This window comes from Rhinichthys klamathensis, unplaced genomic scaffold (assembly GCF_029890125.1).
Source record: "Rhinichthys klamathensis goyatoka isolate OS25496 unplaced genomic scaffold, OSU_Roscu_1.1 h1tg000386l_1, whole genome shotgun sequence".
Taxonomy (NCBI): Eukaryota; Metazoa; Chordata; class Actinopteri; order Cypriniformes; family Leuciscidae; genus Rhinichthys; species Rhinichthys klamathensis.
Window position 1 is genome coordinate 1,467,692 of NW_026606890.1, and position 16,814 is coordinate 1,484,505.

At 36.5% G+C, this 16,814-nt stretch overlaps 1 protein-coding gene across 1 annotated transcript in view; it reads left to right on the plus strand.

Moving 5' to 3' along the window:
• The window catches only part of si:dkey-65j6.2 (pleckstrin homology domain-containing family G member 4B), a 38,059-nt gene extending 21,277 nt beyond the window's left edge, over positions 1-16,782 (plus strand). The window contains exons 13-25 of the mRNA XM_056234016.1: positions 210-401; positions 2,722-3,022; positions 4,099-4,543; positions 5,633-5,882; positions 5,971-6,054; positions 6,606-6,830; positions 11,821-11,991; positions 12,659-12,836; positions 13,000-13,116; positions 13,910-14,086; positions 14,201-14,400; positions 16,358-16,416; positions 16,635-16,782. Of these exons, the coding sequence (XP_056089991.1) occupies positions 210-401; positions 2,722-3,022; positions 4,099-4,543; positions 5,633-5,882; positions 5,971-6,054; positions 6,606-6,830; positions 11,821-11,991; positions 12,659-12,836; positions 13,000-13,116; positions 13,910-14,086; positions 14,201-14,400; positions 16,358-16,405 (2,388 nt within the window). The 3' untranslated portion in view covers positions 16,406-16,416; positions 16,635-16,782. The remainder of the gene's footprint in view (positions 1-209; positions 402-2,721; positions 3,023-4,098; positions 4,544-5,632; positions 5,883-5,970; positions 6,055-6,605; positions 6,831-11,820; positions 11,992-12,658; positions 12,837-12,999; positions 13,117-13,909; positions 14,087-14,200; positions 14,401-16,357; positions 16,417-16,634) is intronic.
• The last annotated feature ends 32 nt before the right edge of the window (positions 16,783-16,814 follow it).

A 16,814-nucleotide genomic window follows, 5' to 3' on the forward strand; every position in this document is an offset into this window, starting at 1 on the left:
GTTATTTCAATTTATTCTAGTGATAAAGTATGTTTACAAGCTGCATTATTCATAAAAATATATTAAAACTAAATACTGTACAGTAAAATGATCCCATGATGGAAAGTATGAAGCGTCTGACAGAAAGAACCCTTTAAGATTCCATATAGAACCTTTTCTTCTACGAGTGTGGGAAGCTGTTTAACCGTGTGTATCTGTTGAAATATCAGGAGCGTAAGCATCAGGCGATGATGCTGGTGTCCGACGCGGAGAGAGTGCAGGGGCCGAACTATCCCGAGACCGAGGTGTTTCACAGGATGGTGTCCACGTTTAAATCCAGCCTGGCTGAGTTTGTGTCGCGGGCCGAGCGCTGCTGTGAGGAGATGGGGATGATGGTGTACATCTGCCACTTCTGCGAGAGGGTACGTCTGGCAGATCAGTCATTTCTTCACATATTTTATATATAAACTAAAACCAAAATATTCCCACCATGATTCTTTAAGGCCATATTCAGCATTTTTTGCATGTTCAGATTTTATTCAGATGGGTTTTTGAAAGTCAGGACAGCAAAAAAAAAAAAAAAAAAAAAAAAAAAAAAACATTATGGAGGTGGATTAAAATATGATTTTTACAGATGCGTCTCAGTCTGGATGCTCTGTCTGGCTGCTCAAATCGGATTTCAAATTGTCACTCTGAACATGACACACACAGATAACATCAAAACCAGTGATGGAAACACCACACCCCTCGCTACTAACTCACTATTAGTTTCCCCCTTTTTAGAATAAAAGGTTTTCAATTTATGAGCAAATTAATCTGTATTACACATAGTGTCAACTGGCCCCTGACGTTCTAAATTAAATCATAGAACAAAATATATCTTTAAAAATGTTAAGACTGTATTAGGCCGTGAGACAGAGGGTTGATTGGTACCATTTTGAGGGATTAAAACGCATGGTGATTTTTGTGTAGGTATTTGACCCTGTATTTGATAAATGTGTGACAGCATTAGATTCAAGGTAGTTTTTGGTTACGGAGGACGATTTTCAAACATATGTCAAGAAAAAGGATAAATTTATTTATTTATCTTTAAATAAATTTTAAATTTTATAAAAATTTTATAAAATTTTATGAAATGTTATAATTTTTTATAATAAAAAGGATACATTTTTCTCTCTTGTAGTCACTGAACACCTTACCTTGAGGTAGGATTATATAAGTGTTGATTTCTAATGAAAGCTACCATGGATCGGATGCATTTTCCAACACTAGAGATGTGTACCTTCATGAAAATCAAAAAGAAATTTAATCCCTCAAAATGGTACCGGTAGCCCAAATTTGGGGTCCCGTCTCATGGCCTATATATGAAAGGGACAGTTCACCCAAAAAAATGAATATTCTGTCATACTCACCCTCAAGTTGTTCCAAACCTGAACACAAAAGAAGATATTTTGAAGAATGTTGGTAACCAAACAGTTAATGGACCCCATTAACTTATATAGTATATTTTTTTCCCACAAAGTCAATGAAGCCCATTAACTGTTTGGTTACCCATATTCTTAAAAAATATCTTCTTTTGAGTTAAGCATAATAGAAAACGGTTTGGAACAACTTGGGTGAGTATAAATGATGACAATTTTCATTATTGGGAGAACTATCCCTTTAAGAACTAGTTTGACCAACTAGCCGTTAGATAATCAGTCTTACTTTCCCTATTCAAATTAGACAAATTTACCTTTTGATGTAACTGACTGTAAAATGTTAGCACCAGTTGATAAAAAAAAATGAGATGACTAACTTTTAAGACCACAGACCTCAAAAATAAATTTTAGTCACTCATAATAAGTTAACTATTTGTCTCATTCAAGCATTTAAACTCACATCTTTGTAGTAGTGGGCTGCCACATTTAAGTATTTGTTAGAAACACAGTGGCTTTAAAATTTATGTTTGAGGTTTGACTGTCATTTATGTTGTATAAACAGTAAAGCTAATTTAAGTCATGGTGGTAACAATAGTTAGCAGTGAATTATCAGCATCATTACGCCGGTCGTCAGTGTCACATGATCCTTCAGAAATCATTCTAATATTGCTGCTCGAGAAACATTTATTATTCAAAACAGATGTGCTGCTTCATATTATTGTGGAAGCTGTGATCTATTGATGGATATAATGTTCAAAAGAACAGCATTTATTGAAATAGAAATCATTTGTAACGTTAGAAATGTCTTTTTAGTGACACTTTTGATCAATTTAATGTGTCCTTTCTGAATAAAAAGTATTAATGTCTTACAAAAAAAAAAAAAAATCGCACTGACCCCAAACTTTTGTATAATGTATGTCTCCATAATGCATATTCTCTTCCAGGTTGAATCAGTCCTGCCAATTTAGTGAAAATTCAAATCATGAGCGTATGCTGCCATCTTGTGTTTTATGTTATAACTAGTCATCAAATATAACCTTGCCTTCTTTCAAAAAATACATCTGGTTAGTTCAACAAAGAAATTTCGCTAACACTATTTTACAGTGTCCATGTTACATTTGTTACATGTACTTAGTAATAACAGTAAATTATGCATAATTACATGCAACTAACCCTCAACCAAATCCTAATCCTACCCTAACCCTATAGTAAGTACATGTAGTTGCTTAATACTACTCAGTACTTAAATATATAATTACACTGTAACAATGACACCTTAAAGTAACCCAAAAAACATGACCTAATGGATCTTTTCCCTCAGGCTTCAGCCGTGGCCAGCGACTGCAGGAGATTTCTGGATCAGGATCAATATTGCGGTTCCCCAGATGAGGAGAGCTGGACCCGTCTTCACGCTCACCTGCAGAGGTTAGACGAGTTTTCTCCCGAGCACTTCCAGGACGTGAGAGCGCAGGCGTGCTCCAGCTCCAGGGCTCTGCGGGTGTGGGACGCCGCCTGGATCCACTGCCAGGACGTCCGGCGCCAGCTGGAGGAGAGACTGGCTCTTCTGGAAGGAGCTCCAACACCCGCTGGACGAGGCTCTGACTGGCCGGAGAAGATTCCAGGTGAGGATTCAGGAGCGTCTGTAAGATAGGCTGGGGCGGGATCATATGGATGATTGATTATGCCCCGGAATAAAAAAAATAAAAAATAATAATTGCGACTTCTCACAATTCAGGCTTTCCCCCCTGACAATTCCAAGTTTGAAACTCAAAATTGATTGTTTTGTTTTTGTTTTGTTTTGTTTTTTTACGCAACAGAATAATTTTGTTGTTGTTGTTATATTAACACAGAATTAATATAAAGTTATTATCCGCCACAGAATCTCACAATTTAGGCTTTTTTCCCCTCATAATTGTTCACATCTTGCAATTTTTTATTTTTTTTTCGCCTCACAATTCTGTTTTTTGTTGTTGTTTCTGCCACAAAATAGGAAAAAAGTTAATTGGTGATCTACCATTCTCTCTATTTTTTTCTCATAATTCTGAGTTTAAATCTTGATATTCTTTGTTTTTGTTTTGTTTTTTTATTGCACAAAAAATGTACTCTCTCACAATTCAGGCTTTTTTTTCTCTTGCAGTTTCTCTTGAGTTCATATCTTGCGATTTTGTTTTGTTTTTAGGTTGTTGTTTTTCCTGCCACAGAATAAAATAAAATAAAAGATAATTGCAAAATTCAGATTTTTTCTTGCAATTCTGACTTTTTTCTCAGAATTATGAGTTCACATCACACAATTCTGTTTTTTTTTTTTTTTGCCACAAAATAAATAAAAAAATCATAAAAAAAACTGAATCGCAACTTTTTATCTCATCATTCAGGCTTTTTTTTCTCTCACAATTTTGCATTTATACTTTACAATACTGACTTTATTCTCAGAATTCTGAGTTTACATTTCACAATTCTGTTTTTGAGTTGTTTCTGCCACGAAAAAAAAGTAATAAAAAAATCTCACAATTCTGACTTTTTTCTCTCTTTTTCTTTTTTCTTTTTTATTCAATGGCGGAAATAAGCTTCCATATTTGTATATTTGTTCTATTGTATTTATCCTAATATTTGTACATATTCTTATTTTCAATAACAAAAATAACTATATTGTGATTCATCTAATTTCTCTAAGATTTTGGTCCTATCGCCCACCCAGTACAAGATGAGCAGGAGTTTGTGCCCGATCCGTCAGAGAGCAGGGCGAGTCGATCGAGAGACAGCATGCACACCACCGTCACCTGCTTCAACTTCAGATCCAACCACAAAACCCGGAGAGAGTCTAAAACCGCACAGACCGCCAAGGAAAATCCGGCAGACTGCGGGCCAAGAGGCAGAAACGCTGGCAGAAAAGCTTCCCAGGACCAGAAGCCGGTCGCAGGCTCGGGTACAGTGGGCTGTCAGTGGTTCCCTTGGCAGCCAGCGGCGAACAGAAACACCAGGAGATCTGAGCTCCACATCACTGAGCCCGTCTTCTCACAGGTCCAGGAGTACGGGAACCCTCGTCGCGGCAGCTTCTGCTCTCAGACGGCCCGTGGAGAGACCGGCTGGAGGACTGATGGAGAAACCACTGCATCCAGCCCAGAAAGCCCAAACAGAACCATGTGAGTTATGTGTTCTTGTGCCCATTTCAGACGCTTAAAGACAACATCGAGTTAACATTGATACTGTTTACTTGGTAACACTTTACAATAAGGTTCATTGGTTACATTAGTTAACTACATTAGTTAGCATGAACTAAGAATGAACTGCACTTATACAGCATTCATTAATCTTTGTTAATGTTAATTTCAACATTTGCTAATATTTCATTTAAATCCTGGGTTACACTTTATTTTAAGGTGTCATTGTTACAGTGTAATTATATATTTAAGTACTGACTAATGTTAAGCAACTACATGTACTTAGGTTAGGGATTAGGATTTGGTTGAGGGTTAGTTGCATGTAATTATGCATAATTTACTGTTATTACTATGGTAAGTACATGTAACATATGTAACAAGGACACTGTAAAATAAAGTGTTACCAAATCTTTTTAACATTAGGTGAACTAACATGAACAAACAATAAACAGATGTATTTGTATTAACATTAACAAAGATTAACAAACACAGTAAATAATGTATTGCTCATGGCTAGTTCATGTTAGTTTAATAAATGTTTCCGGTTTAATTGTAAAAAAAAAAATCATCAGAGTAAGTTGTTCTAAAACGTAGATGTTTTTTATATTCTTTAATTAAAATGTAATAATTTTCTCTGCCTTTAAAACAACTTTTCTTTTTCTCCAAACTTTTAAACAGTAGTGTATAACAGGGGGGAAAATTCTCAATATTTTTCATTTGCCATTTCTTTCTCTGTCCAAAAGCTTTCACTGATGTCAGAAAGGTAAAGTTACGGTAATTAAGAACAAAATATAGGACCATAAAAGTGACAACACAGAGTTGTTTCAGATTGCACTACTGGAAACCATAATTGTTATTCTAATGGTAAACAAGATTTTACCATTATTTACATACCATGTGTAAATAGTGTAGATTTCAATAGTGTCATTGTGATCATGACCAGATATTTTGACCATCCAAAATAGCTATAGTATTACCATGGTGCCATGTGCAAAAAAAACATGGTAATATAAAGATAATTTGGATTTGGATTATTTCAGAAATATATGATTATCTTTATTTCCCCGTCAGGAAGCTTCACCGTGTCATGGAGGAGCTCCTGCTGACGGAGGTGGAGTACGTCCGCTCTCTGGGATACATCTTGACTCATTACTTCCCCCTGTTGGCCAGACCAGACGTCCCGCAGGATCTGCGCGGTCAGCGCGGACGAATCTTCGGAAACCTGGAGAAACTGTACGACTTCCACTGCCAGCACTTCCAGCAGGAACTGGAGTCCTGTCAGGCAGAACCACTGCGAGTCGGACGCTGCTTCCTAAATCACGTAAGACAACAGTTTCATCATAGGCACTTTCACTTCTTACAACTTACAGAATATCATTTTGACCTTGTACAAAAATCTATTTAAACAGAGAGAGAGTTTTGGACTTTACGCACTTTACAGCAAGAATAAACCCCAGTCTGATGCGCTCATTCAACATCATAGATACTTCAAGGTGAGGAACCTACAATTGGTTATACATAAATTCAACAATATATATTATAAGGTAAGATTTTTTAAATATATTTGAAAGAAGCCTCTTTTTTTGCTAACCAAGGTTACATTTATTAGATAAAAATTGTTAAAACAGTAGTATTGTGAAATATTATTACAATTTAATATAAGTTTTCTATGTGAATATATTGTAAACTAATTTATTCCTGTGATCAAAGCTGAATTTTCAGCATCATTACTCCAGTCTTCAGTGTCACATGATCCTTCAGAAATCATTCTAACATGCTGATTTGCTGCTCAAGAAACATTTATTATTATTATCAATGTTAAAAACAGTGATACATTTTATTTTTTTCAGGATTCTTTGATGAATGGAAAGTTCAAAAGAACAGCATTTATGTGAAACACAAATCTTTTGTAACATTATAAACGTCTTTACTGTCACTATTGATAAATTGAATGCATCCTTGCTGAATAAAAGTATCAATTTCTTTACAAAAAATATCCTGATACTGATATATATGAAATCAAACTTCTTCCCTTCCTGTCCAGCGTAAGCAGATGGAGTTGGGTGACAGCATGGATCTGTCCTCATACCTGCTGAAGCCCGTCCAGAGGATCAGTAAATACAGCCTTCTGCTGCAGGAGATCCTGGACGAATGTGTGCCGGCTCAGAGCGGAGAACAAGAGGAGATCCGGGCGGCTCTAGAAGTGGTGCGATTCCAGCTGCGGCACGGGAACGACCTGCTCACCATGGACGCCATCCGGGACTGCGATGTTAGTGGTGAAGTTTCAAGTTGAATTTTAATAACCTGTTAAAAAAAAATATTTTTAAGGTATAGTTCACCAAAAGTTGCACTTTGGTCACCATATATACACTCACATTTATGTACGGTGGTCAAGAGAGCTCAACGTTCTGCAACTGAACACATGCAAATGTAAAAAAACACCAGCAAATAAGGAAAACATCTTCAACAGTTTGACAACACATGCTGCAAATATTCACAACTTAACCAAATACAGAAACGTACAAAAACTCACATTGTAACCAAATACAGAAACGTCCAGCAAATACTCACAACGCAACCAAATACAGAAACGTGCAGCAAATACTCACAACGCAACCAAATACAGAAACATGCTGCAAATATTCACAACTCAACCAAATACAGAAACGTACAAAAACTCACATTGTAACCAAATACAGAAACGTGCTGCAAATACTCACAACGCAACCAAATACAGAAACGTGCAGCAAATACTCACAACACAACCAAATACAGAAACATGCTGCAAATACTCACAACTCAACCAAATACAGTAACATGCTGCAAATACTCACAACGCAACCAAATACAGAAACGTACAAAAACTCACATTGTAACCAAATACAGAAACGTGCAGCAAATACTCACAACGCAACCAAATACAGAATCATGCTGCAAATACTCACAACGCAACCAAATACAGTAACATGCTAAAAATACTCACAACGCAACCAAATACAGAAACGTGCTGCAAATACTCACAACGCAACCAAATACAGTAACATGCTAAAAATACTCACAACTCAACCAAATACAGTAACATGCTACAAATACTCACAACGCAACCAAATACAGAATCATGCTGCAAATACTCACAACGCAACCGAATACAGTAACATGCTAAAAATACTCACAACGCAACCAAATACAGAAACGTGCTGCAAATACTCACAACGCAACCAAATACAGAAACATGCTAAAAATACTCACAACTCAACCAAATACAGTAACATGCTACAAATACTCACAACGCAACAAAATACAGAAACGTACAAAAACTCACATTGTAACCATATACAGAAACGTGCAGCAAATACTCACAACGCAACCAAATACAGAAACATGCTGCAAATACTCACAATGCAACCAATTACAGAAACATGCTGCAAATACTCACAACTCAACCAAATACAGAAACATGCTGCAAATACTCACAACTCAACCAAATACAGTAACATGCTGCAAATACTCACAATGCAACCAAATACAGAAACATGCTGCAAATACTCACAACTCAACCAAATACAAATACATGCTGCAAATACTCACAACGCAACCAAATACAGAAACGTGCTGCAAATACTCACAACGCGACCAAATACAGTAACATGCTACAAATACTCACAACGCAACCAAATAAAGAAACGTGCTGCAAATACTCACAACGCAACCAAATACAGTAACATGCTACAAATACTCACAACGCAACCAAATACAGTAACATGCTACAAATACTCACAATGTAACCAAATACAGAAACGTGCAGCAAATACTTACGACGCAACCAAATACAGTAACATGCTACAAATACTCACAACGCAACCAAATACAGTAACATGCTACAAATACTCACAACGCAACCAAATACAGTAACATGCTACAAATACTCACAATGTAACCAAATACAGAAACGTGCAGCAAATACTTACGACGCAACCAAATACAGAAACATGCTGCAAATACTCACAACGCAACCAAATACAGTAACATGCTACAAATACTCACATTGTAACCAAATACAGAAACGTGCTGCAAATACTTACGACGCAACCAAATACAGAAACATGCTACAAATACTCACAACGCAACCAAATACAGTAACATGCTACAAATACTCACAACTCAACCAAATACAGATACATGCTGCAAATACTCACAACTCAACCAAATACAGAAACATGCTGCAAATACTCACAACTCAACCAAATACAGAAACATGCTACAAATACTCACAACGCAACCAAATACAGTAACATGCTACAAATACTCACAACTCAACCAAATACAGATACATGCTGCAAATACTCACAACTCAACCAAATACAGTAACATGCTACAAATACTCACAACGCAACCAAATACAGTAACATGCTACAAATACTCACAATGTAACCAAATACAGAAACGTGCAGCAAATACTTACGACGCAACCAAATACAGTAACATGCTACAAATACTCACAACGCAACCAAATACAGTAACATGCTACAAATACTCACAACGCAACCAAATACAGTAACATGCTACAAATACTCACAATGTAACCAAATACAGAAACGTGCAGCAAATACTTACGACGCAACCAAATACAGAAACATGCTGCAAATACTCACAACGCAACCAAATACAGTAACATGCTACAAATACTCACATTGTAACCAAATACAGAAACGTGCTGCAAATACTTACGACGCAACCAAATACAGAAACATGCTACAAATACTCACAACGCAACCAAATACAGATACATGCTGCAAATACTCACAACTCAACCAAATACAGAAACATGCTACAAATACTCACAACGCAACCAAATACAGTAACATGCTACAAATACTCACAATGTAACCAAATACAGAAACGTGCAGCAAATACTTACGACGCAACCAAATACAGTAACATGCTACAAATACTCACAACGCAACCAAATACAGTAACATGCTACAAATACTCACAACGCAACCAAATACAGTAACATGCTACAAATACTCACAATGTAACCAAATACAGAAACATGCAGCAAATACTTACGACGCAACCAAATACAGAAACATGCTGCAAATACTCACAACGCAACCAAATACAGTAACATGCTACAAATACTCACATTGTAACCAAATACAGAAACGTGCTGCAAATACTTACGACGCAACCAAATACAGAAACATGCTGCAAATACTCACAACGCAACCAAATACAGTAACATGCTACAAATACTCACATTGTAACCAAATACAGAAACGTGCTGCAAATACTTACGACGCAACCAAATACAGAAACATGCTGCAAATACTCACAACGCAACCAAATACAGTAACATGCTACAAATACTCACATTGTAACCAAATACAGAAACGTGCTGCAAATACTTACGACGCAACCAAATACAGAAACATGCTACAAATACTCACAACGCAACCAAATACAGTAACATGCTACAAATACTCACAACTCAACCAAATACAGATACATGCTGCAAATACTCACAACGCAACCAAATACAGTAACATGCTACAAATACTCACAACGCAACCAAATACAGTAACATGCTACAAATACTCACAATGTAACCAAATACAGAAACGTGCAGCAAATACTTACGACGCAACCAAATACAGTAACATGCTACAAATACTCACAACGCAACCAAATACAGTAACATGCTACAAATACTCACAACGCAACCAAATACAGTAACATGCTACAAATACTCACAATGTAACCAAATACAGAAACGTGCAGCAAATACTTACGACGCAACCAAATACAGAAACATGCTGCAAATACTCACAACGCAACCAAATACAGTAACATGCTACAAATACTCACATTGTAACCAAATACAGAAACGTGCTGCAAATACTTACGACGCAACCAAATACAGAAACATGCTACAAATACTCACAACGCAACCAAATACAGTAACATGCTACAAATACTCACAACTCAACCAAATACAGATACATGCTGCAAATACTCACAACTCAACCAAATACAGAAACATGCTGCAAATACTCACAACTCAACCAAATACAGAAACATGCTACAAATACTCACAACGCAACCAAATACAGTAACATGCTACAAATACTCACAACTCAACCAAATACAGATACATGCTGCAAATACTCACAACTCAACCAAATACAGTAACATGCTACAAATACTCACAACGCAACCAAATACAGTAACATGCTACAAATACTCACAATGTAACCAAATACAGAAACGTGCAGCAAATACTTACGACGCAACCAAATACAGTAACATGCTACAAATACTCACAACGCAACCAAATACAGTAACATGCTACAAATACTCACAACGCAACCAAATACAGTAACATGCTACAAATACTCACAATGTAACCAAATACAGAAACGTGCAGCAAATACTTACGACGCAACCAAATACAGAAACATGCTGCAAATACTCACAACGCAACCAAATACAGTAACATGCTACAAATACTCACATTGTAACCAAATACAGAAACGTGCTGCAAATACTTACGACGCAACCAAATACAGAAACATGCTACAAATACTCACAACGCAACCAAATACAGTAACATGCTACAAATACTCACAACTCAACCAAATACAGATACATGCTGCAAATACTCACAACTCAACCAAATACAGAAACATGCTGCAAATACTCACAATGCAACCAAATACAGAAACATGCTGCAAATACTCACAACTCAACCAAATACAGAAACGTGCTGCAAATACTCACAACGCAACCAAATACAGTAACATGCTACAAATACTCACAACGCAACCAAATACAGTAACATGCTACAAATACTCACAATGTAAACAAATACAGAAACATGCAGCAAATACTTACGACGCAACCAAATATAGTAACATGCTACAAATACTCACAACGCAACCAAATACAGAAACATGCTACAAATACTCACAACGCAACCAAATACAGAAACGTGCTGCAAATACTCACAACGCAACCAAATACAGAAACGTGCAGCAAATACTCACAACTCAACCAAATACAGAAACAATATTTACAGCACGTGTTGTCAAACTGATTACGATTTTTTCTTAATTGAGCTCTCTCTGCCACCGTAATTATGACTAAATATATTAAAAAAAATATTGAACAAAAAATATTGGTCTTTTTTTCCCACACCTGAAACAGTTTTTCCATAATATGTAAGTTGCAATCATGATTTTGTCATTCTATTTTTTCAGCTGAACCTGAACGAGCAGGGCCAACTGATTCGCCAGGATGAGTTCTGGGTAATTTTCCGCAAGAAACGTTCCCTCCGGCGAGTGTTTCTCTTCCAAGACGTCATTCTCTTCACCAAGACCAAAAAAAATGACCGTGGAGATGATGTTTATGTTTACAAACTGTCTATCAAGGTATGTGTATGGTAATATTCATATTTTATGTGGTCCGTTTTTACCTTTGTGAAACAAACTGAACTCTTAGCATCAATACGCAATGATTTGCTGTGGTCATATTCAGGTTGTTGTTTTTCTAGCATGAAACTTACAAAACTTTACATTTGATTATATTCAAAGCAACTAACAGCTACACTACGGTAATACTTTTATGTAGCAAAGACACATTCAATTAATCAAAAGTGAACGTAAAGACATTTATAATGTCACAAAACATTTTTATTTCAAATAAATGCTGTTCTTTTGAACTTTCTAGTCATGAATGAATCCTCAATAAAAATGTGAATATAAAGCAGTTTAAAATTAAGCAATTAAAACGGTTTTCAACATTGATGTTCATAAAGAAAAATTCTTGAGCAGCAGAAATCATTAAAACAGAATTCAGTTATTTTAAATTGTATTATTTGACAATATTATTGTTTTACTGTATTTACTATATTAAATAAATGCAGGAAGGAATGCGTATTTCCTGGAAATCAAACCCACTCAGAAAACATGAGTTAACACTCATTTTCTATTTTCAAATAAAGGTATTAGTAAATACAATCAGCGTTTGTTTCATTTGCACGATTTGATCCATGTCTCCTATGATTAAAATTTAAGCTTGTTTAATGTTTCTCTGTAGACCTGTGAGATTGGAATGACCCACTCCTGCGGTGTGAGTGGCCGGAGTTTCGAGATCTGGTTCAGGAGGAGACGATCCCAGGACACCTACATCCTACAGGCAGAGACACAGGACGTCAAGGAGGCCTGGACCAGAGACCTGGAACACATACTGTGGGAACAAGCGCTGAAGAGCAGAGGTCAGAGCACAACACAATACAATATATGGTAAATAATGTAAATGAGTCATTTAGAGACAAAGTCTAGCAACTTTAAATGTTTACTTAGAGGTTACTGTACAAGTTGTCTGTGCTTGCATGTCCTTGTAAGATCCACAGAACTTTGTTGATATTTGTGTTTCAGAGCAGAGACGACAAGAGAGGTTGTTCATGGGAATGAGTTGGAAACCTTTTATAAACTTTCAGCCCAGAAATGCAGCCGTTAACAATCACGCCGTGAACGGTGATGTTACAGGAAGAGGTATTTATCAGCCAATCACAAGCTGACGGTTGAATCTCTTTGATGCATAACTCTCATAGTAATAAACTCAAGGGCATGGTTTGAAAAAGAGGGTGGACAAAACTATCCTGAAATTAGTTATTCTAGTATATTTATCCTTTTAAAATCCCACAATTAGGATTAAAACACTATTGCAACAGCTATGAACAAAATGCAGTTTTATCAAAATATCTTTCCTCAGTTTTATTTAGTTTAGTCAGAGTCTGAGCGCACAAACTCTAATATTCATGACCCACGCTGCACCTGATAATTACAATGTAACTAATTCCCGTACAAATATCTAAACCTTCTTAAATCAAGACAAATTTACTTGAGAAGCAAAATGACTTAAGATATTAAGTCTTGTTTTTTGAGAAATATATCATAGTAAACATAGTGACTCCACGCTTAAAAAAAGAACAAATGTCTGCCAGTGTGGAAAGAAAAATAAACTTGTTTTTCCTTTAAATTAAGTTTATTTTTCTGATCCCACTGGCAGATTTTTTAAAATAGTTTTAAGCATAAACTCACTTAATTTTGATAATTATTTTCAGAAAATAAGACTTAATATCTTTATTCATTTTGCTTCTCAAGCCAATGGAAAAATCCTCTTGAGTTTTTGTTGAGGGAACAAGGGTGATGCTGAATTCAAACATACATCACTGCAGCTCTCAATAATAGTTGCTACGCCGCTGAAAAAAAATACTGTACTTATTTGACTTAATAAAGTAAAACACCTATTCGCTGATTACCTGAACTTTCTGTGACTTGACAGAAGTTGTAGGAATTCTGAAAACTCCCAATCCCTTGGTGTCCAGCCTTCAAAGGGGCGTGTCTCTGCCACGGCCTGATTCGATTGGCTCTGGCAGCAGCACGTCAACCGCCGGCAGCCACTCATCATCCTCGTCTGGGCGGGGCTCCATGTCCCCAAGCGTTTTCAGAGGAAAATACGGTATCAGAGCAAAAACATCTACTTACTATTACAGGAAAAAAAATGCAAGTGTCTGTATATTAAGGGTAAGGGCTTAATAATATGAAAATCTCTCTCTCCATCCATTCTTCATAGACTCCAATGCGGAGAACGCAGGTTTATTTAGCTGCGCGGATCATAATTGCCCCACAGGAAGAAGAGCGTCTGTGTCGTCACTGGTTCACTCCAGACCTTCAGCTCCTCCGTCGTCTCCTGCTCGTGCTCTTCACTACAGCTCACCTACCCTGTCCAGAAAGAAGATCAGTCCACAAACAGATGCTCACGGCCCTCTCAAGGTTGAGACATCAATGCAAATCACCTCTTTTCCAAAACTCAGTGAGCTGCCTACCTAGACGACATTATTAGGCAAAATGATGCTGACCTGTCCTAGAAGATTGTAGAAAACATATAAAGATTTTTTTTTTTTTTATGCATTGGTCAATTGTGAGCTAATTATTTCAGACAAATGGACAGAAAATATCCAAAATAAAGTTGTAAATGTTTTTTTCTTGAACTACATCTTTTTGCGTCTGTAGATTTCAATTACAGTTAAAGGGATACTCCACTTTTTTTGGAAATAGGCTCATTTTACAACGCCCCCAGAGTGAAACTGTTGAGTTTTACCGTTTTTGAATCCATTCAGCCGATCTCCGGTTCTGGCGGTACCACTTTTAGCATAGCTTAGCATACATCATTGAAGTGGACAAGACCATTAGCATTTCTCAAAAAAAAATGACCAAAGAGTTTTGATATTTTTCCTATTTAAAACTTGACTCTTCTGTAGTTACATCGTGCACTAAGACCGACGGAAAATGTACAGTTGTGATTTTCTAGGCTGATATGGCTAGGAACTATACTCTCATTCCTGCGTAATAATCAAGAAACTTCAATGCCGTACCATGAGAGCAGCAGGCGTAATGATATGACGCAGCGCCTGAAAATAGGCCACCTTCCGTCAACACAACGGAACTATTTTCAGGCGCTGCGTCATATCATTACGCCTGCTGCTCTCATGGTACGGCATTGAAGTTTCTTGATTATTACGCAGGAATGAGAGTATAGTTCCTAGCCATATCAGCCTAGAAAATCGCAACTGTACATTTTCCGTTGGTCTTAGTGCACGATGTAACTACAGAAGAGTCAAGTTTTAAATAGGAAAAATATCAAAACTCTTTGGTCATTTTTTTTTGAGAAATGCTAATGGTCTTGTCCACTTCAATGATGTATGCTAAGCTATGCTAAAAGTGGTACCGCCAGAACCGGAGATCGGCTGAATGGATTCAAAAACGGTAAAACTCAACAGTTTAACTCTGGGGGAGTTGTAAAATGAGCCTATTTCCAAAAAAAGTGGAGTATCCCTTTAACAGTGTTAACACTTATGTGTACAAACTTAAAAGTTTTTTCAACTCCACTTCAGCAGCACTTATATACACCAAACTTTACAGTTTTATTCCCATCTATATGTTGAATGTTATTACTGAGGGGTTTGTTCATATATCATTCGCCTGATTTTATACAACGTTATTTCTAAAAACATCGTTTTTTTTCCTGGCTGTTGACAGTATTTTCTGATTTATGGAGTGAAAAAAGGAGATGGTCCTAACTGCAGAACACAAAATCCAGGGGGAGGAGTTGGATCCAGATCCAAATCCTCCCACCTTACATATACCTAATCCTACCCATCTCCATCCCTTAGATCTGGATCCAACTCCGCCCCCTGGATCTCGTGTACTGCAATACTCCAAAATCCCCTCAGTAAATTACACCCCTCTGACTCTAATATGAATTACTCTTATATGACTAATTCAAAAATGTGTTCAGATTTCTGTTCTGGAATTGTATGCAAATTAGTGTATATTTAATTATATAATGCCTCATTTGCATATTTTAACATATGACTTTCCTATGGCTGAAACAGTACACCATATTGCTTGCAACACCAAAGTCAAGGGTTCGATTCCCAGATAATGCATGAAGCAATAAAATGCGTACCTTTAATGCAATGTAAGTACCTTTGGATAAAAGTGTCTGCCAAATGCATAAATGTAAATGTTAAAATCAATTGTGAGCGCTCATTTGCTGCCTTTGTAGACAGTCACATGGTTTTATTTGATTTGGGTGGTGATTAGATCGCATAAAAAACAACAACAACAACAACAACAACAAAAAAGGATTTGGAGAGTTTAACTGATATTTCAAGAGGAAAATAAGTTCATATTTTATGTTAATGATGTTATTCTGTGATTACCTCAGTGTCAGTTTCAAGAGCCGATTCGATCCAAAGCATCAACAGAAGTTTAGCTGTGATAGAGGTAAGTTTTAATACAGATACAAATAACATAAAGTACTTAGATAAAGCGATATATTTCAAATCTCAAATCTTCTATCATCGCAAAATGTAAACTATATTATCGCACAGCTCTAATGGGTTTAATGTGACTATATTTAAATATAGAAATTAAGATATTATCAACATCATGCAATTTCTGAATTATACTAATGATGCAAAATTTCTGCTTGTATCTTGTAGTTTACTGATGTCAGATCAGGTCATGTGACGCTCTAACCAGTGAAGTCAAGAGGTCAGATGTTACAGTTTGGAAACACCTGATGCAGAACAGACCAGAAAAGATATCAGTTCATATTTTGAAAGAATTGCAGTAAGAAAGAAGCAAAAAGCAAGATGAGTGACCAGACCTTTTTGGAGGAC